Source organism: Misgurnus anguillicaudatus, chromosome 12, assembly GCF_027580225.2.
Source record: "Misgurnus anguillicaudatus chromosome 12, ASM2758022v2, whole genome shotgun sequence".
NCBI lineage: Eukaryota > Metazoa > Chordata > Actinopteri > Cypriniformes > Cobitidae > Misgurnus > Misgurnus anguillicaudatus.
The window spans coordinates 34,486,754-34,514,639 of NC_073348.2; the positions used below are offsets into that span (position 1 = coordinate 34,486,754).

General features: G+C 33.3%; 4 protein-coding genes, 1 long non-coding RNA gene and 1 pseudogene across 5 annotated transcripts in view; 5 read left to right on the plus strand and 1 right to left on the minus strand.

The window, feature by feature from the left end:
• The window catches only part of LOC129446679 (collagenase 3), a 70,213-nt gene extending 55,930 nt beyond the window's left edge, over positions 1–14,283 (plus strand). The window contains exon 7 of the mRNA XM_073874482.1: positions 13,965–14,283. The gene's annotated coding sequence lies outside the window, so the exon portion shown is untranslated. The remainder of the gene's footprint in view (positions 1–13,964) is intronic.
• On the plus strand, positions 644–4,318 carry LOC129446670 (collagenase 3-like; annotated as a pseudogene).
• Positions 645–20,593, plus strand: LOC129446678 (collagenase 3). The gene is made up of 8 exons (XM_055207886.2): positions 645–652; positions 18,241–18,317; positions 18,422–18,459; positions 18,612–18,712; positions 18,953–19,101; positions 19,990–20,115; positions 20,214–20,366; positions 20,439–20,593. The coding sequence occupies exons 2-8, from the start codon at positions 18,242–18,244 to the stop codon at positions 20,474–20,476; spliced, it is 681 nt and encodes a 226-aa protein (XP_055063861.2). The 5' UTR covers positions 645–652; position 18,241; the 3' UTR covers positions 20,477–20,593.
• Positions 12,024–14,016, plus strand: LOC129446680 (collagenase 3-like). The gene is made up of 6 exons (XM_055207890.2): positions 12,024–12,173; positions 12,310–12,410; positions 12,644–12,792; positions 13,413–13,535; positions 13,632–13,787; positions 13,878–14,016. The coding sequence occupies exons 1-6, from the start codon at positions 12,072–12,074 to the stop codon at positions 13,913–13,915; spliced, it is 669 nt and encodes a 222-aa protein (XP_055063865.2). The 5' UTR covers positions 12,024–12,071; the 3' UTR covers positions 13,916–14,016.
• Positions 20,439–25,630, minus strand: LOC141369087 (uncharacterized). Its single transcript, XR_012372639.1, has 2 exons — positions 25,268–25,630; positions 20,439–20,582 (listed from the first exon to the last, which is right to left on the minus strand). It is a non-coding gene; the product is annotated as an uncharacterized lncRNA (long non-coding RNA).
• LOC129446676 (collagenase 3-like) lies at positions 24,086–27,788 on the plus strand. Its single transcript, XM_055207883.2, has 6 exons — positions 24,086–24,828; positions 25,006–25,109; positions 25,251–25,399; positions 27,033–27,152; positions 27,236–27,397; positions 27,487–27,788. Exons 1-6 carry the CDS (start codon positions 24,727–24,729, stop codon positions 27,552–27,554), a joined length of 705 nt encoding a protein of 234 aa, XP_055063858.2. The 5' UTR covers positions 24,086–24,726; the 3' UTR covers positions 27,555–27,788.
• The last annotated feature ends 98 nt before the right edge of the window (positions 27,789–27,886 follow it).

A 27,886-nucleotide genomic window follows, 5' to 3' on the forward strand; every position in this document is an offset into this window, starting at 1 on the left:
ACATATATGTGGTATATTTGTTGTTATTTATGGTCAATAGAAAAAATGCCAGTGTTTATTTGTGTTATAAAAATAAAGCGATTGCATTTGTAAAGTAAGTAATTACGCATTTTTTTTTCAGAAACTATGTCAGTGTTTGTTTGTGTTATTAATAAACGTGATTAAAAATATGGTGTAATCTCTTTTATTTACAACTTTAAAATACTGTCTGAAGTTATAAATAAAAATTATTACACAGTTTTTTATGTTACATAACAAAAGTGACTTTACAGCATTTTATAAATAAACTTTGTCTTTGTCATAAATAAAATCTTATATTGTAAATAAAAGTTTTTTCACAGTTTTTTTTTGTTAAACATAAAAGTCCTCATTACACAGTATTTTTACATATTGTAATAAAAATTACATTTATATTTATACTAGAAAACCCTTGGGTAAGTTAAAAGTCTGGGTCAAGTGTAAATAAATTGAATGTATTAGGTAAAATTAAAACTGTGTTCATATGTTATCTTATTTGGTCATACGGTGTCATTTCCATGATGGTAGGTGTAGATGTGATTCATTCTGGTCTTGCACAATCGTTGGATCTGTTGTGTATTTAAGACAGGAGCACAACACAGCCAGCATCAGTTTCTTAAATCAGAAACAACAGGATGACCTGCTTCAAGCTCTGCATTTTCATCTCTTTGGTGGTCGTTGGCTACTCCAGCCCAATACCGCCACCTATTGATGAAAAAGATGTGACTATGGCTGAGGTAATACTTGATACTTTGAAATTACTAAATTACTAATTCATTTCCTATCATGTATTTTTTTTTATTCTACATCATGGGGCACTTGTGTAAAAAAGCTTTTTATTTAGTTTAAAACTATCTTAATTATTTTACAGAGTTTTCTGAACAAGTTGTACCCCCTGCCGGAGGGGCTCTCTGACGCTACTCAACGCTCCAGTTCAATGAGTCTGAGGCTGAAGGAGATGCAAACTTTTTATGGACTTAAAGTAACAGGAAAGCTGAATGAAGAGACACTGGACATGATGAAGCAGCCACGCTGTGGTGTTCCAGATGTTGCGGCATATTCTGTTTCTGAAGTGGACTACAAATGGAAAAAAACACGACCTGACCTACAGGTAAGAAACACCAGATTTAAACACAAAACCTACTGAAATAACCAGCTTGGACTAAAACAAATTATCAAGCCGGTTTATACACCAGCAGTCCTAACTTGGTAAAGCTATTCTACCAGCATAATCTTTCTGGTGATAAAAGAAGGCTTGATGGTAAAACAGCAAGGAACATTTGTTAACATTTACGTTGGTTTCTTTATTTTAGAATTGAAAACTACACACCCGACATGACGAAAGCTGATGTGGATGCTGCCATTCAAAAAGCCCTGAAGGTGTGGTCAGATGTTACTCCTCTCAGATTCACTCGTATCTTCAGTGGAACCGCTGATATCATGATCTCCTTTTCAGTTGGAGGTCAGTTTCTTAATTTTAACATCTTATCAGTAAAATAATTTGTATATTTCCATACAAATGTCTTACACTGGTCGGATCAAATGTGGCATACACTGTAAAAAATTCCGTAGAAATTACAGTGTTATTGCAGCTTGGTTGCCGGTAACTTACCGTAGATTTAAATTTGTGTTATTTACTGGCAATATTTCGTTCAAAGTTAAATGAACATTAAGCATTTACAAGTCTTTGTCTTTACAGACAAAACTAAACAAAACAGCATCAAGCAAAACATTCTGGGTAACAAAATCTGAAGCAAAAAACAGAAAAAGGTTGATGATGATTTCTGGTTCCCAGAATGCTTTGCATGAGGCTGTTATTGTATAGTTTTATTCTGTAAAGATAAAGACTTGTTAATATTTAAAATGTATTTAACATTGAAAAAACTCTTGCCAGCAAATAACATAAATTTAAATCTACGGTAAATTACCGGCAACCCAGCTGCAATAACATTATAATTTCTACTGAATTTTTTTTACAGTGAATAATGTCCAAGTAAGTATATGTTTTATGTGTTTTATATAAGATAATAATACTATTCATTAGTAGTGATAATCATTTATTTTAATTATTTTATCTTCAGGTAAGCCCTACAAATTTACTACTTATTTAATGTCGATCTTAAAATACATGATATAAGTACTGTAGCTGATGCATAACACATTCATGGACTTTATTAACATCATGATTTAAAGTCAAATTTTGAAACCTGGCATTAAAAATGTTTTTATAATGTCTTTCGTTTAAGTTTTTAGTAGTAGTAGTAGTTTTAAGATTTTTTTAGTACCTTCATTTTAGGGTCATTTTATATTGTCTTGCAGTGAAACAAATTAATTTAAAACTACAAATAAAACAAATAGTTCAAAAAATCAGTCTATTATTATTGGGTCAAAAATCTGCACACATAATATTTAAGAAAGTTTAAAATATTTTAGATAAAACACAGTGGCACATATAAAAAATGCATTTCGCAATAGTTACTATCATAGTTACTTACATGTTGTAAATGTTTTATAGCATGATGATAATTAAAACCAAATCTCTGCTTGTTTCCAGATCATGGTGACAATTCCCCCTTTGATGGACCAAATAATTTACTAGCTCACGCGTTCCTTCCGTATCCATATGATAGTATTGGTGGTGATGCCCATTTTGATGATGACGAGTACTTCACCAAATCCAATAAAGGTGAGTGATTGTATTTGATAAAACCTTTAATACACCAATTTCTGGAACAAAAAAACAAAACCTATTTTCTGTTTCTCATATTTTTCAGGGTACAATTTGTTCTTGGTGGCTGCTCATGAGTTTGGACACTCATTGGGTCTTCATCATTCCCGAGATCCAGGTGCGCTGATGTATCCCAACTACGTCTACAGAGATGTCAATACTTTTGCCCTCCCTCAAGATGATGTCAACGGTATCCAGTATCTTTATGGTAAGTTGTTAATCATTAATGGTGATCCAAAATTTTAAAAAAAAACTTACACTTAGGCCAAACGTTTTTGTCAAACAGGTCCTAACTTTGATGAAACATCTGAGGAAACATCTGAGGAAACATCTGATGAAACATCTGGTGATACACCTGATGAAACACCGGATAAATACCCACCCACAGCACCCAGCACTCCAGACAAATGTAATCCTAACCTGGTCCTTGATGCTGTTACTATGTTCAGAGGAGAGATAATGTTTTTCAAGGGCAGGTAAACAGAGACCGAAATGCTTTGCAATATCCAACGTCTGACTTTATGAGCTTAGACAAGTTGGATCTGAACTGCTGGTGTTGGGCTTTTGTTACAGCTTCTTCTGGCGGCGTTACCGTAACACAGTTGAGCATCATCTCATCAAAGCCTTCTGGCCTGAGATTCCAGATAACATTGATGCAGCATTCGAGAGTCCATCGGACGACAAAGTTTACCTTTTTAAAGGTATAAACCTTAAAACCATAACCTGTATGATTAGGAAATGTAAGATATATCATTTAGAAATGTTGTCATGCAGGTGAAAAGGTTTGGGCTCTCTATGGCTATGACTTGGCACAAGGATATCCTAAGGATCTCAGCAGCTTCGGTTTGCCAAAGAAGGTGAAGAAAGTTGACGCTGCGCTCTTTGATGGGCAAACCTACAAAATCCTGTTTTTCGCTGACAATAATATTTATAGGTAAGTAAATCACTTTAACAGAGGAGGTCAGTCAAATAATCATTTTTAAGAATCTTCAAGTAATAGGAGGATTGATTATTTTGTAGTTACGATGAGATGACACGGAGAATGGATGAAGGCTATCCTAAACAGGTGAAAGATGTGTTCCCAGAAATGACAGGGAAGGTGACGGCGGCCTTCCAGTACAAAGGTACATATTTTTAAAATCACAACGCTGTTGAGCAAATCCTGAATAATGACTTATCCAACCCTATATTTACATTATGTATTTTATTGTTATTTCAGGTTTCATGTATCTCTTCAGTGGATCCAAAATGTTTGAGTTTGAATCCTATGACAAGACGCTGTTTCGTGTCCTGAACAACAACTATTTTCTGCCCTGCTAGTCTGTTGAGTTTTTCAAAGCACAGCAATGCTCTATCAGCTTGAAGGAAATCCAGAACCTACCAGTATTTTTAAGTCTTAAGTAAATTATTGAGTAAATTTTTATTTAACTTTAACCTAACTTATTAACTTATTTTTACCAAAATTTACAGAAAAAGATTGTCATTCATCTGTAGTTATTAGAAATTTGATTGTGGGTAGCCTTTAAAAGTTGTTTACAGAAAAACAAAACTTTTGTGCTTTTGTGTTTAAATGCTTTTACAATTATTCAAAATAAACTGCTTCATCTGAATACTACATGACTCATTTATTTATTATTTAAAATCTGAACTAAATAATTTAAATGTTCTTAGATGTGGTATCCTACAGCGTGGTATGCACGACTTATTTTTAACACATTTTTTTATTGATGGTCTCATAAGAAACTACTACTGACAATTTAATTGAACTGAAAATGCTTCAAATAGTTACTACAGACAAAACATATTAATTGCCAAAAAAGGGCAAAGTCCTTGTCAGAGATGACATCATCAACGACAAGTCTTCTGTAGGAGTGCAAAAATCATACAAAATGTACAACTGTAGCTTTTCTGTGACTGAAGTGGTACCCCCAAAGGTTGCTTTTTGTACCTTAATGGATATACACTCACCTAAAGGATTATTAGGAACACCTGTTCAATTTCTCATTAATGCAATTATCTAATCAACCAATCACATGGCAGTTGCTTCAATGCATTTATGTATGTGGTTTAAGCAATTTAGAGCATGGCATGGTTGTTAGTGCCAGACGGGCTCGTCTGAGTATTTCACAATCTGCACAGTTACTGGGATTTTCATGCACAACCATTTCTAGGGTTTACAAAGAATGGTGTGAAAAGGGAAAAACATCCAGTATGCGACAGTCCTGTGGGCGAAAATGCCTTGTTGATGCTAGAGGTCAGAGGAGAATGGGCCGACTGATTCAAGCTGATAGAAGAGCAACTTTGACTGAAAAACCACTCCCTACAACTGAGGTATGCAGCAAAGCATTTGTGAAGCCACAACACGCACAACCTTGAGGCGGATGGGCTACAACAGCAGAAGACCCCACCGGGTACCACTCATCTCCACTACAAATAAGAAAAAGAGGCTACAATTTGCACAAGCTCACCAAAATTGCACAGTTGAAGACTGGAAAAATGTTGCCTGGTCTGATGAGTCTCGATTTCTGTTGAGACATTCAGATGGTAGAGTCAGATTTTGGTGTAAACAGAATGAGAACATGGATCCATCATTGTTACCACTGTGCAGGCTGGTGGTGGTGGTGTAATGGTGTGGGGGATGTTTTTTTGGCACCCTTAGTACCAATTGGGCATCGTTTAAATGCCACCATGTACCCATCCTCTGATGGCTACTTCCTGCAGGATAATGCACTATGTCACAAAGCTCGAATCATTTCAAATTGGTTTCTTGAACATGACAGTGAGTTCACTGTACTAAAATGGCCCCCACAGTCACCAGATCTCAACCCAATAGAGCATCTTTGGGATGTGGTGGAACGGGAGCTTCGGGCCCTGGATGTATGTATCTGAAACTTGTCTACTCACAAAAATGTTGACCATAAGTTACTACAGACAAAACATATTAACTGCAGCATGTCAAAAAAACTGCAGCATGTCACAGATGACATAAACGACGAGTCTTCAGGGATATATCATGTTTATTTACTGACAGTTACTTAAAAATAATAGCTGTTGTAGGACCTTACAATGTTTTACATGTTTTTATTGAACAACAGCGTTACAATAAAGTAATATAACATTATGTATAAGAAATGCCTGCAGAGGGCGCCAATGGCCTAGTGATAACTTAACTTCAATTTGAGCTCACAAGATTACTTTTGATCGTTTAATCCACTTTTAAAGATGTGATTGGGCCAGCCAAATGTCAACTTAAAAATCAATTGGATGCTGATAAGGTTTCTCATGGGTTTTGAACAATTTGGTGTAATTCCTTCGCAAAAGGTTCAGGATTTTCTATATTTAGAAATGAACCTCATGATGTTGTGTCTTTGGACACAGCATAATGTATTTTTATTTTACTTGAGGAATCTGTAGCCCGATCTCCTACACTACACCGTAAAAAAATCTGTAGAAATTACAGTATTTCTGGCAACTAGCTGCCAGTAACTTACTGTAGATTTTACATTTATGTTATTTACTGGCAACGTTTTGTTCAAAGTTAAACGAACATGAAACACTTTCAGTCTTTATCTTCTACAGTAAGTTACTGGCAACCAGCTGCATAATTACAGCAAATATTACAGTGTATCCACCTTTTGCTAGATATGATTGCAAATGTTTATGCTTTGTATTTGATTTGAAATTTTTATTGTTTTTTAAATTATGATCTTTTTACCTGTTTGTTTGGATTTATTGTGTGTTGCATGAAAGTTATTGACATGGCAAGTAAATTCCAATGTATCCTTGTTACCACAATGGCTGAATTCAGGCTAGTCCCGAAATAAAATATTAAATATGAATAAACCGCAGGTGTGTGGACCCTGTGCGACAATGAGTAACCGAAAGAATGAATGCAAAACCAAGTAGGGCTAAATCAGAATAACCAGACATCCATCCAAATTCTGTGATTGGTAAAAGGTAATAATCAATCTAATTTGTATAAAAAGCAAGATTTTATCTTTTGAAGTCAGATAAAATTACCTAAATTATATAACATTAAAACATCACCAGTAAGTGCCTGTAACGACCCAACGTGCACTATCTTCACCATGCTGATTGGTTTTCGACTTTCAACTTAATCTTCATTAAAGCCATAATGCTTGTGCTCCCCATTTATTTTTAATTTGTTTCACCAGTGTAAAGAAATGTTTTACTGATGTTTTAGCGACTTTTGTTCAGAAGAAGCACAAAACGATAAACTTCTTGGAAAAACCTCATACATGTAGCTTTCAGTTAGTGTGAAAATGTCGGCAGTATACTGCTCAAGGTCTTGCTTAAGTTTTGTTATTAAAGAGTGTAGTTAGTTAGGGTGAATACCTCTGTGCTTTTCTTTTGACTTAATTAGTTGGAGATAAAACTACAGTTAAGACATTTACTTTATTTTCTTTTATTCATCACTGCTCATGTTCTCTGTGTTGCTTTATCTTGTCTTTTTTGTGTTCATCGTAAATTCCTCTGTGCACCGGTAAATAAAAAGCAATGTGTTTCTTCATTTCAACATCTGTATCAATCTGACTGTATTTCGTGCTTCAGTGCTAAAAACAATACCCAGATTAACCGATTTACCTATTTACCCCTCAATGCCATCCACCTTTGGGGACGTAACACAACCAAAATCAGATGAGTAACAAAGACAACGGCAGCAGGCGCAGATTAATCATTACCATCTTTGGTGATGGGCATCGAATTGCATAGTTTTCTGTTCTGACCACCTTGTCTGGGTTATTGGTTTTCTGTTGCATGATTTGTATTGCTGTAAGCCTGTAACCATTTTTTTAAATGTAGAAATTGTCTTAGTATTGCTGAAACGACCCTCAACGAGTGATGATGAAAACGTGCGTGAAGACTTCTCAATTTGTGTTTGTTTTTGGTGAGAATTGACACACTACAGCTTCACAAAAGACACAATGATATCTGTATTTAATAACTGTAGTATGCATGATTTTCTTTTATAAAGTCCTAATAAAGATATGAGGTAAATTTGTAAATGAGTTAATACCTCTCTAAATGATATTCGAAGAGACAACAGATGCACTTTGAAATGTTAACAAAGTTTAAATTTTCAAGTCGCTGCCAGAACTGATGCTGAAACACTTTAAACTAAAAACTGATTCCTAACACAGTAATATAAGGGTCTAAAGACATATTTATGTACTTAAAAAGAAATAAATTCTTGCTTCTGTGGAAATATCAGGCAACACAGACATGTGATGAAATGGCACACTGTCAGAAATAATTGTCAAAATATGTACCATAGGACCTCTTTAAAGGGTACTTCCATATCCATATTAGTTTAATAAAGTAACACTAGTAACTACAGTATGTTGGCAGAGATATTCATACTAAATAACATGCTATAGATTTGGGAAGTTTCCTTATAAAATGAAAAACCAGGGTGTTCAGCTCAGGCTCCATAATGATATGGCAAACACAGACTTTGATGTTATTTATGTTCAATAGAAAGAAATTCTGAGAACATAAAAGTTATTTCAGAAAGGGCAATGTTTGTTTATGTTATGAATAAAACCGATTCAGTAAGTTTAAGTAATAATTTAAAGTCACTACACATATATTTGTCATAAATTAAAGTGATTTTAAGTAATAAAATTAAAAAACTACAAATTTTTGTAATAAATTAAAGTGATTTCACAGTATTTTTATGTTAAAAATAAGAAATAATTGACGACTTCGGTTTAGGGTTAGATTTGGTGCTTGCATTAGAATGTCACTTTATATATTGGTTTATACTATTTGTTTTGATTTATTTTTTTATATGTCAATTGGAGTTAGGGTTAGAGTTGGGTTTGGTAAGGATGTCATTTTATGTAAATCTAACCCTAAACCGAAGGGACAATGGTAAGAAAATAGGAAAAAACAGTTGAGTAACCAATAGGTGATAATCACACGAAAACAGGAATTCGTTATACGATCACGGAAAAACGCAGAAATTCGTGATAATATCACGAAAAAAGAATCAAAAAATTACGTGACTAGATGTGTTCTTTACTTCTGATGTTACTCCTACAGTAATTATTGTTATTACAACTAAATGTTCAAAGCAAAAAAGCTTATGCTCCCCGATCATATTTAATTTATGTCACCAGTGTTACCATTTCTGCGACTTTTGTTCAGAAGAAGCACAAAACGATAAACTTTTTGGAAAAACCTTTTTATTTAGTGTTATAATGTCTGCAGTACTGCACAAGGTCTCACTAAGTTTTATTATTAAAGAGTGTAGTTAGTTAGGGCGGAGACTTCTGTGCTTTTCTTTTGAATAAATCTCGATGCGTTTCTGCATTTCAACATCTGTCTCAGTCTGACTGGTTTTTGTGCTTCAGAGCAAAAACAATACCTGAATTAACTTAATTTACTTATTTTACATTGCATGTTCACGTTCCCATATACACCTCAATGCCATCCATCTTGGGGGATAACAACAACAACAACATAACACAACAAAAATCAGAAGAGTAACAAAGATAATGGCAGCAGGCAAAGATTAATCATTACCATCTTTGGTGATGGGCATCGAATTGCACTGTTTTCTGTTCTGACCACCTTGTCTGGGTTTATGGTTTTCTGTTGCATGATTTGTTTTACTGTAAGCCTGTAACCATTTTATTAAATGTAGAAATTTGTCTCAGTATTGCTAAAACGACCCTCAACGAGTGATGATGAAAGCGTGCGTGTAGGCTTCTCAATTTGTTGTGCTTTTGGTGAAAATTGACACAACTTCATGAAAGACACAGTGATATCTATATTTAATTACTGTAGTGTGCATGCTTTTCTTTTATGAAGTCCTATTTTGGTATTTTCTTACCATTGACGCTTCGGTTTAGGGTTAAATTTACATAAAATTACATCCTTACCCAAACCCAACTCTAAAACTAATGCCAGGCAACAATTCTTTAAAAATAAAATATAAATAAAATTAAAAATCATAAAAAAGGTATAAACCAATACACTGTAAAAAAATTCCGTAGAAATTACAATTTTATTTCAGCTGGGTTGCCGGTAACTTGCCGTTGATTTGAATTTATGTTTTTTGCTGGCAAGAGTTTGTTCAAAGTTAGATACATTTTAAATATTGACAGGTCTTTATCTTTACAGAATAAAACTATACAATAACAGCCTCATGCAAAGCATTCTGGGAACCAGAAATTATCAACCTTTTTCTGTTTTTTGCTTCAGATTTTGTTTCCCAGAATTTTTTGCTAGATGCTGTTTTTTAGTTTTATTCTGTAAAGACAAAGATATTTAATGTTCATTTATCTTTGAACAAAATGTTGCCAGTAAATAACATAAATTTAAATCTACAGTAAGTTACCGGCAACCCAGCTGCAATAACACTGTAATTTTTACAGAATTTTTTAACGCAAACACCAAATCTACACTGTAAAAAAATTCCGTAGAAATTTCAATGTTATTGCAGCTGGGTTGCCGGTAATTTACCGTAGATTTAAATTTATGTTATTTACTGGCAAGAGTTTGTTCAAAGTTAAATGAATTTAATATATTAACAAGTCTTTATCTTTAAAGAATAAAACTATACAATAACAGCCTCATGCAAAGCATTCTGGGAACCAGAAATCATCATCAACCTTTTTCTGTTTTTTGCTTCAGATTTAGGTTCCCAGAATGTTTAGCTTGATGCTGTTTTTTTAGTTTTACTCTGTAAAGACAAAGACTTGTAAATGTTTAATGTTCATTTAACTTTGAACAAAATGTTGCCAGTAAATAACATAAATATAAATCTACGGTAAATTACCGGCAACCCAGCTGCAATTTCTACGGAATTTTTTTACAGTGTAAACCTAAACCGAAGCGTCAATGGTTTGAAAAAAGGACAAAACTGTTGAGTAAAAAATACGTCACAGTGACACGTAAACAGAAATGCTTGACAAATTCACGCAAAAACGCGGAAAAGCGTGTCAGTGTCACGGAAAAGAATCACAAATTTACGTGACTATAGGTAAGCTGTAAAAAAATTGCGTAGAAATTACAATGTTATTGCAGCTGGGTTGCCGGTAAGTTACCGTAGATTTACATTTATGTTATTTACTGGCAAGAGTTTGTTCGAGGTTAAATACATTTTAGATATTAGCAGGTCTTTGTCTTTACAGAATAAAACTATACAATAACAGCCTCATGGAAAGCATTCTGGGAACCAGAAATCATCATCAACCTTTTTCTGTTTTTTGCTTCAGATTTTGTTTCCCAGAATGTTTTGCTTGATGCTGTTTTTTTAGTTTTACTCTGTAAAGACAAAGACTTGTAAATGTTTAATGTTCATTTAACTTTGAATAAAATGTTGCTACTCACTTGCCAGTAAAAAACATACATTTAAATTTACGGTAAGTTACCGGCAACCCAGCTGCAATTTCTACATAATTTCGTGATACATGGTTTGCTCATGCAATGAGTTTCATATAGATATCTGCCAATGTTGAACACAATGGGCTTTCCCTTATTCAGATAATTATGACAAACAAGATGTTTTAGCAAACTCGTCTGCACTGTCATTCACTTATTGTGTAGACAAATGGTTGAATATCAAAAATATTAAATTCTAGTAAATTATCTGTCTTAGTTTAACAAAGTAACACTAGGGTAGTAACAACAGTTGGCAGAGACCTTCATACTAAATAACATGCATTAGAAATGGTGAAGTCTCCTAAAAAATGAGAAACCAGGGTGTTGAGCTCATGGCTCCATTAAGGTACGGCAAGCACAGACTTATGAAACATACAGAAATGTGTTAAAATCATATATATGGTATATTAGTTGTGATTTATGGTCAATTGAAAGAAACACTCAATAAACACAATAAATTCAGGACATTAAAGAGAAGAATAAAAAAGAAACTACATCAATGTTTGCTTTTTTATTATGTTATTTTATGTTATAAAGAAACTGTTTTATTAAGCTTTTTTTGTTATTACTAAAAGTGAATGCGCAGTATTTTTATATTATAATAAACGTTTTTCACATAGTGTAAAAATGGTGTTTCACAAAATGTAATTAAGCTGAGAGTATGGTGAGAAGTCACTTTAGAAAAAGTGTCAATATTAATTTTACAAGTGTTAATAAATGTAATAATTTCAATAGGTGAAATCACACCAACTGTGTTAATACTAATTTTGTCAAAAAGTGTCATTTCCATGATTTTGTGGTGGTAGGTGTGAATGCGTCTCATTCTTGTCTTGCACAATCGTTGGATCTGTTGTATATTTAAGGCAGGAGCACAACACGACCAGCATCAGTTTCTTGAATCAGAAACAACAAAATGATCTGCTACAAGTTCTGCATTTTCATCTCTTTGGTGGTCGTTGGCTACTCCAACCCAATACCGCCATCTACTGATAAAGAAGAGGTGACCATGGCTGAGGTAATACCCATATTTTAAAATAACTCTCATCTAGTTATTCTAATCTACACAGTGGGACACTTGGATAAAAATGCATTTTATTCAGTTTGAAAACATATTTTTATATAGTTTCCTCTAACCCTTTGGACCCAATAAGGTGACAGGACCGCTGAATGAAGAGAAATTCTGTGACTTTCCTGATGTTGCAGAGTACAGATTTCTAGGCCGCAAATGGAACAAACTTGACCTGACCTACAGGTAAGCACCTAATTTAAATACAAACGTAATAAAAAGACCAGCTTGGACCAAAACGAATTCCCAAGCTGGTTTAAGCCATTTTAACAGCATAATATTTATGACGATGATTAAAAAGCTTGGTAGTTCAACATACCAGCATGCAAAGCACAACATACTGTATGCTGGTGGCCATTTATGTTGGTCTTTTCAGCAAAGATCATTTGTTAACATTTACATTGATGTTTTTATTTTAGAATTGTGAACTACACATCTAAATGGAGCAATGCCAACGTGGATTCTGGAATTGCAAAAGCCGTACAATGGTGGTCTGATGTTACTCCCCTCAAATTCACTCGTATCTTCAGTGGAAACGCTGATATTATGATTGGGTTTGTTTATAGAGGTCAGTTTATAAAACTTAATCAGTAAAATTACAAAAACAATGTGTTTTATATAAGATAATAATACAATTCACTAGAAGTTGCTAATTATAAATTATTATAAATAAATAAACATGGGCGAATAGCTATTTTAATTATTTTATCTTCATGTAAGGTTTATAAAATTACTATATATGCACTTATTTAATGCTGATCTTAAAATACAAAATACAAGTAGCTAATGCATAACACATTCATGGACTTTATTGACATCGTGATTTAAGGTTAAAATTTAAAACCTGGTATATTTTTTATAATGTTTATTTCGTTTAAGTTTTTGACCACTTTCAATACCTTCAGTCTTGCAGTGAAACAAATAAATTTAAAAGCACAAATAAAAATTATCAATAATACTGAAAATCAGTCAATTATTATAGGGTCAAAAATCTGCATTCATAATATTTAAGGAAGAAAGTTTTAGATGTTTTAGATAAAACACAGCTGCAAATTTATTTTAAAATAATAATTACTGTCAAAGTAACTTAGATGTAGAGAAATGTTTTGTATTTCATTATTAGCAAATTCTCACTGCAAATGTTTATAGCATGATGATAATTTAAACCGAATCTCTGCTTCTTTCCAGACCATGGTGACAAACCCTTTTTAGTAAATACTTCAATACTAGCTCATGGGTCCTTGCCAGATCTTTATCCTTACAGTTATATCCATTTTAATGATGAAAAAGTATCTTCCTACAGTGAGGATTGTGAGTAGTTTTATTTGACAAACCCTTCAACTTGTATCAATACATCAATTTCTGAAAAAAAAAACAATGTTATTGTCTGCTTTTCATATTTCTTAGGGCTGAAGTTTGTAACTGTGACTGCCCATGAGTTTGGCCACGTGTTAGGTCTTCATGATTCCTGGAATAATAATGCGGTGATGTTTGGTACACTTGGAGGAAGAAGAATTGATTGCCTCAAATCTGATGACATCAAGGGTATCCAGACACTTTATGGTAAGCTGTTATTAACTACAAACATTGGTCCAAAAGTTGAAAAAAGTACTTTTTTCTTTACGCTTATGCCGGTCAATTTTTGTTAAACAGGTGCTAACCCGGATGAAACACTTCTTCCACAATGTTAAGAAGTTTGATTTTTACGACGACAAGTTGATCCGTGTCCTGAACAACAACAATTTTCTGCGCTGTTAGTCTGTTGAGTTTTTCACAGCACAGCAATGCTCTGTCCGCCTGAAGGAAATCCAGAACCTACCAGTATTTCAAGTCTATCATTGAGTTATTTGTGGGTAATTTGCCTTTAAAAGTTGTTTATAAAACAACAAAACTGGTACACTAGTCAACATTTTAAGTGGATCAAAACCTTTCAAAAATGCTGCCTTAAAACCAATACCCAGTACACTTTCTTGTCTTAGGAGAACTTTGATAAACATTTTTGATCCACTTCAAATGTTGACTAGTATATTTGAAAGCTTATGCAATTATTAAATAAACTGCTGCATCTGAATATTGTGTGTGTGATTCATTTATCATTGAACATTTTCTTAGGTGTGGTATCCTGCAGCAAGGCATGCACGACTTTTAAACAATATTTATATATTTTTTGTCTCATATTAGATTTCATTCAACTCAAAAATGTTGAAAGGTGCTAAGAATAGTTACAAATGTCTCCAAAAATCTTGTCCAACACCAATCGTGTTAAAATAAACTTGAGCGCCTAGATTTAAAATAAACTTGAACACGACTTGATATGAGCGGCCTCTATGTATAGTATATATATAGTCATAGATGTAATAATGAATCGTCAATGAATGGTCATTATTCATTGTTTATTGCGAGAGGAACAAAAATCTATTTAATGCAAAACTCATCAGTTTACTCACTGTAATAGCATAATTTTTTTACATATCATTAACACAATTTTATTAATATTATTTAGATATATCTACAAGAATTAAACTACTTGATCACATTAGATTTGAGTTTTTCTTGCAATAGCAGATGTGTTTTAAAACTCTGCTTCAACAGCCAAAGAAAATTTAACATTAAAACATCAAGGGCCCAACACTGATGACAATAATGGTGGTTTATTGAAATTTCAATATTAATGGAGGGTGCAAACCTGATATACGCACAACCGGCGCAACGTCATAGAATGTCTCTGAACAGGTTCACGCCCACTTTTGGGGGAAAACAGACTAGACCTTCCATTGACTTCCATTCAAAATAGCGGAACAATGCAACGCTCGTACACAGCCGGCAGGCATAAATAACTTATGAAATCACTCAGATTAAACATGTTGAGTAATTATCTGTCCACCCTGCCTGCCATAGAGCGCGAAAGATACATTAACACATTTAATTTGGTCAATATAAAAACATGTCCCTTTCATTCTCACAGCATCAAATTTGTGTAATTTGAAAAAAAAATTGTCTTCTCGCCTCAATGTTTTGTGTCTGCTCAGCAAAATTACAAGTGCAAATTTGTAAGCTATCAAAGGCTAACAATTTGATATTAAAATTGTACCACAGCGCCATGTAGTGTGTCTGGAATAAGCAGTGTGACAACCAACCCGTGAGACAACCAGCCCCGGTCTCCCCTATTAATTTAATATAGTCCAGTATTCTCGGAGTCGGAGCAATGACTCATAGAGATCCCATTCAGAGCGATCTTTAAAACAGACACGGACATGCAGCAGCTTGTCATAGGACAATACTTCCGGTTTTAAAAAGCCACCTAGTGGATAATAGTGGGCAGTGCCCTTTAAAAAAGGTCCCAATATGTACCTTTGATGTACTAATATGCACTTTTTGGGTACAAAGGTGTACCTTTTTGAAAGGGTACTGTCCCAATGACAACTTTTGTACCTTTATTTCTGAGAGTGTATATATGGCTTTTTTCCTCTCTGCACCTGTAAATAAAACACTTAAGTGCATTATCCGAGACAGCGCTTAAGACTAGTCCCAGACTAAAATGCATGTTTAAGCTGCCTCAACTTAAAACAGCTTGCCCTGACCTATTTTTAAATCAGTGCCATTGATTTGTTGCTCAGTGTTTTTGAAAATATACTGTATATATTTTTTAAAACGACATCATTGTCCTAATATAAATAAAGCCTAGTCCTGGCTTAATCTAAACTCTGTCTGTGAAACCAAACTAACATATTTTTGCATTTCAACATCTGTTTTTAGTCTGTTTTTGTGCATCAGAGTTAAAAACAATACCCAAATGAATTTTCTTATTTTACATTTTATGTTCCCCTCAATGCCATCCACCTTGGGAGATGTTACACAACCAAAATCAGACGATCTTCAGTGCAGATTAATCATTACCATCTTTGGCAATGGACATTAAATTGCACAGTTTTCTGTTCTGACCACCTTGTCTGGGTTAATGGTTTTCGGTTGCATGATTTTTACAGTAGTATTGCTGTAAGCCTGTAACCATCTTATTGTATGTAGAAATTTAGTGGATGATGAAAGCCTGCGTGTAGATTTCTTAATTTGTGATGTTTTTTAGTGAGAATTGACACACTCCAATTTAATGAAAGACACAATGATATCTGTATTTAATTATTGTATATGCATGATTTTATTTTATGATGTCCCAATAAAGATATGAGGTTAATACCCATCTAAATTATATTCAAAGAGACAACAGACGCGCAGTGAAATGTTGAAAATCCAGTTTTAGTTTTCAAGTGAATCCCATAAAGTGTTTTGTGTGTTCAGAAGTTCAAAACTGATGCTGAAACATTTGGCAAGCCAACTTTAAACTAAAAACGATGATTCTTAATCTAAAAGAGAAATACATTTTTGCTTCTGTGGATATATGACGAGCAATGAAATGGCACACTGTAAGAAATATTGTTAAAATATGTACTCCATGTCACTGGGACTGTAGCCTTTCAAAAAGTACCTTGCAGCTAAAAAGTTCATATTATACCTCAAAAATATATATGAGTATTTCAAGGGTACATATTGGTACCAAATGTTTACAAATCTGTGTATTCTGCTACCTTTAACATATAATATGACTGAAAAAAGGTAAGTGGTTGAAATCAATTTATTTAAGCTACAGTTAAATACAATAAATTAAAATATTGAAATAAAATAAAAAACGTTTGTTTAAATGTAGCTTAAATAAATTGATTGCAACAACTTACCTTAAAAAATTGAGTAAATTAAACTAAAAACGATGATTCTTAATTAAAAGAGTAATACATTTTTGCTTCTGTGGATATATGACGTGCTATGAAATGGCACACTGTAAGAAATAATTGTTAAAACATGTACTTGAGAGTTCATATTAGTACCTCAAAAATACATATGAGTATTTTAAGGGTACATATTGGTACCAAATGTTTACAAATCTGTGTATTCTGCTACCTTTAACATATAATATGACTACACTGAAAAAACCTGTGAAGTGGTTGAAATAAATTTATTTAAGCTACAGTTATTATTATAGAATATTGAAATAAAATAAAAAAACGTTTGTTTGAATGCATAATTTTTTTCAGTGAAAACAGATCTTTTATAACATCTACTCATATGTTATATTTTAAAAAGTTTCTTTGCAACACTACATATATTTGCCAGTGTTGAACACAATGGGCCTTACCTAATCCAGATAATTATGACAAAATGTTTAAGAAAACTCGTCTGCACTGTATGTTATTCACTTATTGTGTAGACAAATGGCTAAATGTAAAAAAATATTAAATTCTAGGAAAAATGTCTGTCTTAGTCAAACCGTAACACTAGAGTTGTAACTATTTATGTTGGGAAAGTTCTTAATACTAAATAACATGCAATAGAAATGGTGAAGTCTCCTAAAAAACGAGAAACCAGGGTGTTCGGGCTCCATGAAGGTACGACAAGCACAGACTTATAAAACATACAGAAATGTGTTAAAATCATATATACGGTATTGTTATTTATGGTCAAAGAAACACTCTCTCTAATGAATTTAGGGCACTGAAGAGAAGATAGTAATTTCAGAAACTAGATCAATGTTATACAGTATTTTTGTGTTTTTAATAAAAGTGAATTCACAGTATTTTATGTGATAAATAAAAATGTTAACAGTATTTTATGTTATAAATAAAAGTTTTACAGTATTTCCATTTTGGTCCTTGAAGTTTTTTGTTATACATGGAGTTTATATATTCATATAAATATACATTTATATTCATATTCGAGGACCCTTGGGTAAGCTGCGAGTCTGGTGAGAAGTCACTTTAGAAAATTAATTTTACAAGTGAATTTGATTTATTATTTTCAGAGGTAAAATCACAACTGTGTTCATATGTTAACTTATTTGGTCATAACCATGATTTGTTGGTGGTAGGTGTGAATGTGTCTCATTCTTGTCTTGCACAATCGCTGGATCTGTTGTGTATTTAGGACAGGAGCACAACACAACCAGCACCAGTTTCTTGAATCAGAAGATGATCTGCTACAAGCTCTGCATTTTCATCTCTTTGGTGGTCGTTGGCTACTCCAACCCAATGGGGCCCAGAGATGGTAACAAATTACATTTACTCACGTTACTGTAATTGAGTAGTTTTTTGTGTACTTTTACTTTTACTTAAGTAGAATATTTTAATTACTCTTTCCACCTCTGATAGGGCCACGTACTAATAAAGAAGATGAGACCATGGCTGAGGTAATAGCCATATTTTAAAATAACTCTCATCTAGTTCTTTTAATCTACACTATGGGAAACTTGGATAAAAGTGCATTTTATTCAGTTTGAAAACTGTCTGACCTATTTTACAGTTGTACCCCTGCCTCCGTTTTTTTTTTTTTTGACTCAAGGTGACAGGACCGCTGAATGAAGAGAAATTCTGTGACTTTCCTGATGTTGCAGAGTACAGAGTTTATAATACTAAATGGAACAAACTTGACCTGACCTACAGGTAAGAAGCACCTAATTTAAATACAAACATAATAAAAAACCCAGCTTGGACCAAATTGAATTCCCAAGCCATTTTAAGCCATCTTAAGAGGATAATATTTATGATAATGGTTAAAAAGGCCTGATGGTAAATCAGCATCCCAGCATGCAAAGCACAACATACTGTATGCTAGTGGCCAGTTATGTTGGTCTTTTCAGCAAGGAACATTGGTTAACATTTATGTTGGTGTTTTTATTTCAGAATTGTGAACTACACATCTAAATGGAGCAATGCCAATGTGGATTCTGGAATTGCAAAAGCCGTACAGTGGTGGTCAGATGTTACTCCCCTCAAATTCACTCGTATCTTCAGTGGAACCGCTGATATTATGATTGGGTTTGTAAAAGGAGGTCAGTTTCTAAATCTTAATCCCATCAGTAAAATTACAAAAACAATGTGTTTTATATAAGATATTAATACAATTCACTAGAAGTTGCTAATTCTAAATTGTTAAATAAACATGGGTGAACAGCTATTTTAATTATTTAAAGAAACCGTATGTAGGATTGTGGCCAAAACTGGTACTGCAATCACAAAACTTGTGGCTAAAACTGGTACTGCAATCCCACAAGTGGTGGCAAATATACAACATGACAACATAAACATCAGTTGAGGGCTGCAACTCCACTTTTTAAATCCCAATATCCTGGCCAGACCACTGTTGTCAAAGTGTTTGAAATGAAAATGATTTCTTAATGTCTAGTGACATATCAGGGCCATTTTACTATTAATTGATATAAATTTCTTACATACTGTTCCTTTAATCTTCATGTAAGCTCTATAAAATTAAACACCCTTATTTAATGCTGATCTTAAAATATAAAATAGAAGTAGCTGATACATAACACATTCATGGACTTTATTAACATTGCGATTTAAGGTGAACATTTAAAACCTAGTATACATTTTTTAATGTCTACTTCGTTTAAGTTTTTGACCACTTTCAGTACCTTCAGTCTTGCAGTGAAACAAATGAATTTAAAAGCACAAATGAAACATTACAAACTGTACAGAAAATCAGTCTATTATTATAGGGTCAAACATCACATAATATTTAAGGAAGAAATTTTATATGTTTTAGATAAAACACAGCTGCACATATCAAATTTATTTGATAATGATTACTGTCAAAGTAACTTACATGTAGAGAAATGTTTTGTATTTCATTTTTAGCAAATGCTCACTGCAAATGTTTATAGCATGACGGTAATTTAAACCGAATCTCTGCTTCTTTCCAGACCATGGTGACGGTAACCGCTTTAAAGAAAATACTTTAACACTAGCTCATGCGTCTAAGCCAAATCATATTCCTTACAGTTTTCTCCATTTTAACGAGGAAAGAGTATCTGACTTCAGTGAGGATTGTGAGTAGTTTTATTTGATAAACCCTTCAACTGTATCAATACATCAATTTCTTGGACAAAAAAATAAACATTTATTGTCTGCTTCTCATATTTCTCAGGGGAGACGTTTGTAACTGTGGCTGCCCATGAGTTTGGACACAACTTAGGTCTTGCTCATTCCCATGATAATAATGCGGTGATGTTTGATGCTATCGGAGAAAGTAAGGCTTGCCTCAACTCCGATGACATTAGGGGTATCCAGTCACTTTATGGTAAGCTGTTATTAACTACAAACATTAGTGGTGATCCAAAAGTATTTTGTCCTTACGCTCATGCTGTTACAGGTGCTAACCCGGATAAAACACTTCTTCCAAAATGTTGAGAAGTTTGACTTCTATGACAACAAGTTGATCCGTGTCCTGAACAACAACAATTTTCTGCGCTGTTAGTCTGTTGAGTTTTTCACAGCACAGCAATGCTCTGTCCGCCTGAAGGAAATCCAGAACCTACCAGTATTTCAAGCCTATTATTGAGTTATTTGTGGGTAATCTGCCTTTAAAAGTTGTTTACAGAACAACAAAACTTGTGTTTGAACGCTTATGCAATTATTAAATAAACTGCTGCATCTGAATATTGTGTGACTCATTAATTCATCATTGAAAATTTTCTTAGGTGTGGTATCCTGCAGCAAGGCATGCATGACTTTTTTAAACAATATTTATATATTTTTGGTCTCATATTAGATTTCATTCAACTCAAAAATGTTGAAAGTTGCTAAGAATAGTTACAAATGTCTCCAAAAATCTTTTTATTTATGTCTCTGAAACTTTTCTACTAAAAAAAATGACCACAAGTTACTGGAGACAAAACATATTCCAAATGCCAAAAAGCGTAAAAAAGAGAAGATATCCAGTGTTCTGTCGAAGTCTGTTCCCTCTGTGTGTTTCTTATAGTGTTTTCATCACGTTAGGTTTATAATTTATTTAGAAAGATTAAAGATTTGAATGAGCTCATAATATCAATAATATTACCATTTATTAAAGTTTTCATATTTTTTTCGTTTTCTATTACTTCTTTTTATCTTATACACTCTAAAAACAAACGGTGCTATATAGCACCAAAAGTGGTTCTTTGCTCGTAATCATAGAAGAACCGTTTTTAGTGCCATAGTGAAGCACCTGTGTAGAACCATATGGGGGCCATATAGCACTACTATAGCACCAAATATGGTTCTACATGGCACTATGTGGTTCTACACAGGTGCTTCACCGGTGCTATATGGCACTAAAAATGATTACGAGCAAAGAACCACTTTTGGTGCTATATAGCACCATTTTTTTGAGTGTATCTTTATGTCTTCTTCCTGTTTGTTTTAAATTATGATGTTTACTAATAAATATAAAAACATAGCACACACACAAATAAACACACATACACACATGATGTAAATTGTTTATAATATATAAACAGCCCTATACAAATTAATTTGTATGTTAATATAATAGTTTTAGAACAAACACGTAGGCTATAAATATAAGGAAGAAATTGAAAACAGAAAAATTATGAAATATTTAATCAATGATATTATACATAATACATGATAGTATTGCTCTTATAATTACTTCAGCGATTCATACTGTAAAAATAATTGATCTACCTATAAAGAACAATACACATACATACATACATACATGCACACATATCTGTAGCCAAGCCATTTAAACTTTAAATTTATTTAAAAAATATACGTAACTTGGTGAAAATGTTATAAGAAACATAACACTAAAGAGAAATATAGGGGAAACAGACTTCTACAGAACACCGGATTCATAAAAATCACAGTTTAGGGCTAGAACACTTCACCACTATTGCAGAGCTGCCACTTTCTGCCACCAGTTGGGCTCCGCCCACAAAAAACGCCATCTCTGTTTGCAAACACGCAAAAGGTCTATTGTGCTGACAATAAAGATATCCATCTGGGTTGGATTGCTAGGGTGCCCAAAATGGTTGCTAGGGTGAACTTACACCCCACTTTGGGATACAGAGTCTAGCACCCTTTTAAAATTTAGTAACACATGTTTCTAGGAAGTTCTCGCTGGGAGCAATGACAAAGTTTGGAGAAATGTTAAGTCTATATGCACTGTAAAAATGCAGCATTTTGTCAAATCAACATATATTTTTATGTTACTTTAATTTTACAAATTAAACCCTAACAATTTTAACTTTTTCCCCCTTTTAAAAAAAAAAGTCATAGCACACCTCTCCTCAATAAGCCGGTAGATTTGAGCCCTCTATCATCTAGCAAACCATGTGGGATGAAATTTTGTCCAGACATAAGAAGAAGAGTAACACAAAGGAATAACAATAGTTATGCTTATTATTTTGTTTTGGTTCTAACCAAACTAAATGTTCAATAAAGCAAAAAAAGCTTGTGCTCCCCATTTATTTTTAATTTGTGTCATCAGTGTTAACAACTGTCGGTTTCACTGATGTTTTAGCCACTTTTGTTCAAAAGAGGCACAAAACGATAAACCGATCATCTTTTTGGAAAAACCTTAGCTTTCATTTAGTGTAAAAATGTCAGCAGTATTGCTCAAGGTTTCGCTTAAGTTTTGTTATTAAAAAGTGTAGTTAGGGAGTGCTATCCAAAGACCTCTGTGCTTTTCTTTTGACCAATTTTTTCGGGGGGAAACAACTACAGTTAAGCTGTCTCAACTTAAAACAGCTTGCCCTGACCTATTTTAAAATATATTAGTGCCATTGTTTTGTTACAAGATGCACAGCAGCAATGTGTTTTTAAAAAATATGTTTTTAAAAACTACTTCATTGTTCTAATATAAATAAGGCCTAGTCCTGTCTTAGTTTCAAACAGTGTCTGTGAAACCAAATTAACGTATTTTTGCATTTTAACATCCATCTGTCTCAGTCTGACTGTTTTTTGTGCATCAGAGTTAAAAACAATACCCAAATGAACTAGATTTTCTTATGTTACATTTTATGTTCACGTTCCCATATATAGACGGTTTCATCGGACGCACGTGCGCTGACGGGATACACGTCTGGATCCGAACTTTTCTTCCGGTTTCGTTTTTTTAATGGTCTGACTAGTTGCTAAACTGATCTCTTGAACAAATGCATCGTCGAAAATAAGAAATGTTTTGGTTTCCTAGGTAATATGTGTTGTTTTTTGCTTGTTATATAAATAAACTACGTTTAAAGAACTTGACACATGAGTTACAAAGATAATAGCAGCAGGTGCATGACTTCAGTGCAGAATAATCATTACCATCTTTGGTGATAGGCATTGAATTGCACAGTTTTCTGTTCTGACCACCTTGTCTGGGTTAATGGTTTCCTGTTGCTTGATTTGTATTGCTGTAAGCCTGTAACCATTTTATTAAATGTAGAAATTTGTCTCACTATTGCTGAAACGACCCTTAACAAGTGATGAAAGAGTGCAAATAGACTTCTTAATTTGTATAGTTTTTTTTAGTGAAAATTGACACACTCCAACTTCATGAAAAACACAATGATATCTGTATTTAAATACTGTATAGTATGCTTGCTTTTCTTTCATGAAGTCCTAATAAAGATGGTCAATTTGCTAATGAGTTAATAATGACATTCAAAGAAACCACAGACACAATGTGAAATGTTGACAACCAAGTTTAAATTCTTAAATTCATAAACGTTTTGCGTGTGCAAGAGTCGCTGCCAGAACTGATGCTGAAACATTTGTAAAGCCAACACTGAAAAAAATGAGTCATTGAATTTCATAAATTTTTTTTAAGGTAAGTGGTTGCAATCAATTTATTTCAGCTACATTTAAACAAATGTTTTATATTTATTTTACTTTACTAATCTTTTTTGTTTAAATGTAGCTTAAATAAATTGATTGCAACCACTTACCTTAAAAAAATTGATTAAGTTCAATGAATCATTTTTTTTTCAGTGAACTTTTAACTGAAAACAATGATTCTTAATGGTTTATAAAGTAATTTTAGGGACTTAAGACTTATTGATGTACTGAAAGAGAAATAAATTATTGCTTCTGTGGAAATATCAGGCAACACCAACATAAAATGTCACACTGTCAAATAATTGTCAAAATATGTACCATAGTTGATAGTGGGCCTTTCATAAAGTACAGCCTTACACCTAAAGAGTTCATATTAGTACCTCAAAGATAAGTATCTCAGAGGTACACAGTACCCTTCTCTATCTGCATACCTGTATACATATTTTGCTGCCTTAAACATATAATATGACTAACACAGATCTGTTAACTCATCTGCTCATGCAATGAGTTTCTTTGCCACACTACAGATATTAAACACAGTGGGCATTCCCTAATCCAGATAATTTATGAAAAAAGAGATGTTTAAGTAAACTCATAAGTATGTTATTATTGTAGACAAATAGCTGAGTGTAAAAATTATTAAATTATTAAAAAAATATTTGTCTTGGTTTAACCAAGTAACACAAGATTAACTGCAGTATGTTGGCTGAGACCTTCATACAAAATAACATGCGATAGAAATGGGGAAGTCTCTACAATCGTTGGATCTGTTGTGCATTTAAGACAGGAGCACAACAAAACCAGCATCAGTTTCTTGAATCAGAAACAACAAAATGATCTGCTACAAGCTCTGCATTCTCATCTATTTGGTGGTCGTTGGCTACTCCAACCCAATACCGCCATCTACTGATAAAGAAGAGGTGACCATGGCTAAGGTAATACTCATATTTTAAAATAACTCTCATCTAGTTTTTCTAATCTACACAATGGGACAATTGGATAAAAGTGCTTTTTATTCAATAGTAAACCTATCTAACCTATTTTACAGAGTTTTTTTACAAGTTGCACCCCCTGCCGAAAGGGGCCTCTAATTCAGTTTCTTTGGACTCAAGGTAACAAGACGGCTGAATGAAGAGAAATTCTGTGACTTTCCTGATGTTGCAGCATACAAAGTTTATAAGAACTACAAATGGAAAAAGCACAACCTGACCTACAGGTAAGAATCATCAGATTTTAATACAAAACCTACTGACTAGACCAGCTTGGACCATTACGAAATCCCAATACTGTATGGTGGCCATTTGGTATTTTCAGCAAGGAACATTTGTTAACAATTACTTTGGTGTCTTTATATTAGAATTGAGAACTACTCACCTAAACTGTCGAAAGACGAGGTGGATGATACAATTAAAAGAGCTTTGCAGGTGTGGTCAGATGTTTCTCCCCTCAGATTCACTCGTATCTTCAGTGGAACCGCTGATATCATGATCGGTTTTGCAGTTGGAGGTCAGTTTCTTAATCTTAGCATTATCCCAGAAGTTAAATTACAACAAATTTTCTTACACTCTAAATTTTTTTTTATTGTTTCAACCCATGGTTGGGAAATCAGACGCATGCTCGTTATTGAAGATACGCCGCGCGTCTGGACAGAATTACTTCCGGTTTCTGTTTATTTAATGGTCTGACTAGTAGCTAAACTGAACTCTGGAACTGAAATCTATTACTTATTTTGCTTGTTATCAGGGATAAACCTCGCTAAAAGTTATATGTTGTTTTTTATTCTTTATGGAAGTTTACCGAAAACCGTTTGTTTTTGTTGTAAAAGATAATAAAACAAATCACTAAGAGTTGTTAGTTCTAAATAATTAAATAAACAAGATGCACAATATGTAGTGAAAATAGAAAGAAATGCATTCCTCACAAACCATGCACAAACATTCACTTAAATCGCGGAAATGTTTAGCATATGATGGCCGTTTTCGAAGCACTGCTTCGTGAGGCTTCGAAACATTTACGAATCTTTTGTATCGAATCAGTGGTTCGGAGCTTGTTTCAAACTGGCCAAAGTCACGTGATTTTAGCAAACGAGGCTTCATTACGTCATAACTGTTTCGAAACGTTTCGAAAATCCGATGGTTCACCACTAGGGGGAGTTGATCCCATGACAAGTGTCTAATATGTTTAGATGAACTCGGGTCAGTTTTATTATGTAAGTTCATAAAACATTTATCCTTCTGACTAATAAAACTGCCATGTTGTCTACTTTTTGTTTATAGACAGATTTAATTACAAAAATATGGATAATTAAAAGGGTAGTTAGTTTAATTCATTTGTTTGCCCTAAATAAAACTTAAAACACATAATACACTTTTAACTATGTCTTAATTAAGTTAAATCATTTTTTAAACATATTTGAATAAAAATCTTGCAATTATTTTGTAAAAAAAAGTGTAAACTGTTTGGACACATCTGCTTTTACACTATTTTGACCAGCAGGGGTCGCCAGCGTGTCTGAATTAATTTTCGAAGCAATTGGTTGAATTGATTCGAAGTTTCGAAAAGCTTCGTTTCTCCCATCACTAGTTTAGCACCCCATATAATCGTTCAGCGAACATGACTGTCAAAATAAAAGCCCTTTAAATTAAAATACAAAAAAATCAAACTAAATAACACAAAATACAACCTTAATTACAATGACAAATGAGTCATTTACACACACTTATTTAATGCCGAACTTAAAATACAGAATATAAGTAGCTGATGCATAACACACCCTTGGACTTTATTAACATCATGATTTAAGGTGAAAATGTAAATTTACCTAAAAAAATTATAATGTATATATAGTTTAAGTTTTTGACTATTTTCAATACCTTCATATTAAAGTCGTTTTATATTGACTTGCAGTAAAACAAATTATTACAAATAGTACAGAAAATCAGTCTATTATTATTGGGTCAAAAATCTGCATTCATTATATTTGAGGAAGAAAGTTTTAAATATTTTGGATAAAATGCAGCGGCACATATCAGATGTATTTTACAATAGTTACTGTCATAGTTACTTACATGTAGAGAAATATTTTGTTAATGTTTTATAGCATGATGATAATTTAAACCAAATCTCTGATTGTTTCCAGACCATGGTGACGGTATGACCTTTAATGGATCAGGTGGCGATCTAGCTCACGCAATTGCGCAGTATGAAGGTAGTGTTGTCCATTTTGATGATGATGAGGACTTCACCACATCGAATAGTAGTGAGTAGTTTTATTTGATAAAACCTTTAACTGTACAAATAATTTCTGGGGAAAAATAATTGTCTGCTTCTCATATTTCTCAGGGTACAAATTTTTACATGTGGCTGCCCATGAGGTTGGACACACGTTAGGTCTTAATCATTCCACCTATTTAGGTGCAGTGATGTATGAACAGTACATAGACAGAGACACTGATCTCTTCGCCCTCTCTCAAGATGACATTCATAGCATCCAGTCTATTTATGGTAAGTTGTTATAACAAACATTGGTGATGATTCAAAAGTTGAAAAATACAATTTTTTCCTATGCTCATGCCGATAATTTTGTTAAACAGGTCCTCCTAACCCTGATAAAAAACCTGTTCCAAAAAGGATAAACAACAACAATTTACAGTCCTGTTAATCTGTTGAGTTTTCACAGCATGTCAATGCTCTGTCCGCCCGAAGGAAATGCAATTATTTCAGGTTTTGCTCAAAATTTGGTATTTTTGAAGAAACCTACCCATATTTAAGAGGTTATAAATAGAGAACAAATAAAGATAGGATGAAACAAATTTTTCACACTTTGTTTGTTTGAAAGCAGAGGGTCTGTTCTTTAATTTGATATATTTGTTTATATATTTGTAGAAGAAAATTTTCCTGGAAGGCATTTTGTGAAACTTTTATGAAAATCACAAAATAATGCTGGCGAGCAACTTTTTTTTTAAAGGAATGAAATAAATAAACTGCTGCATC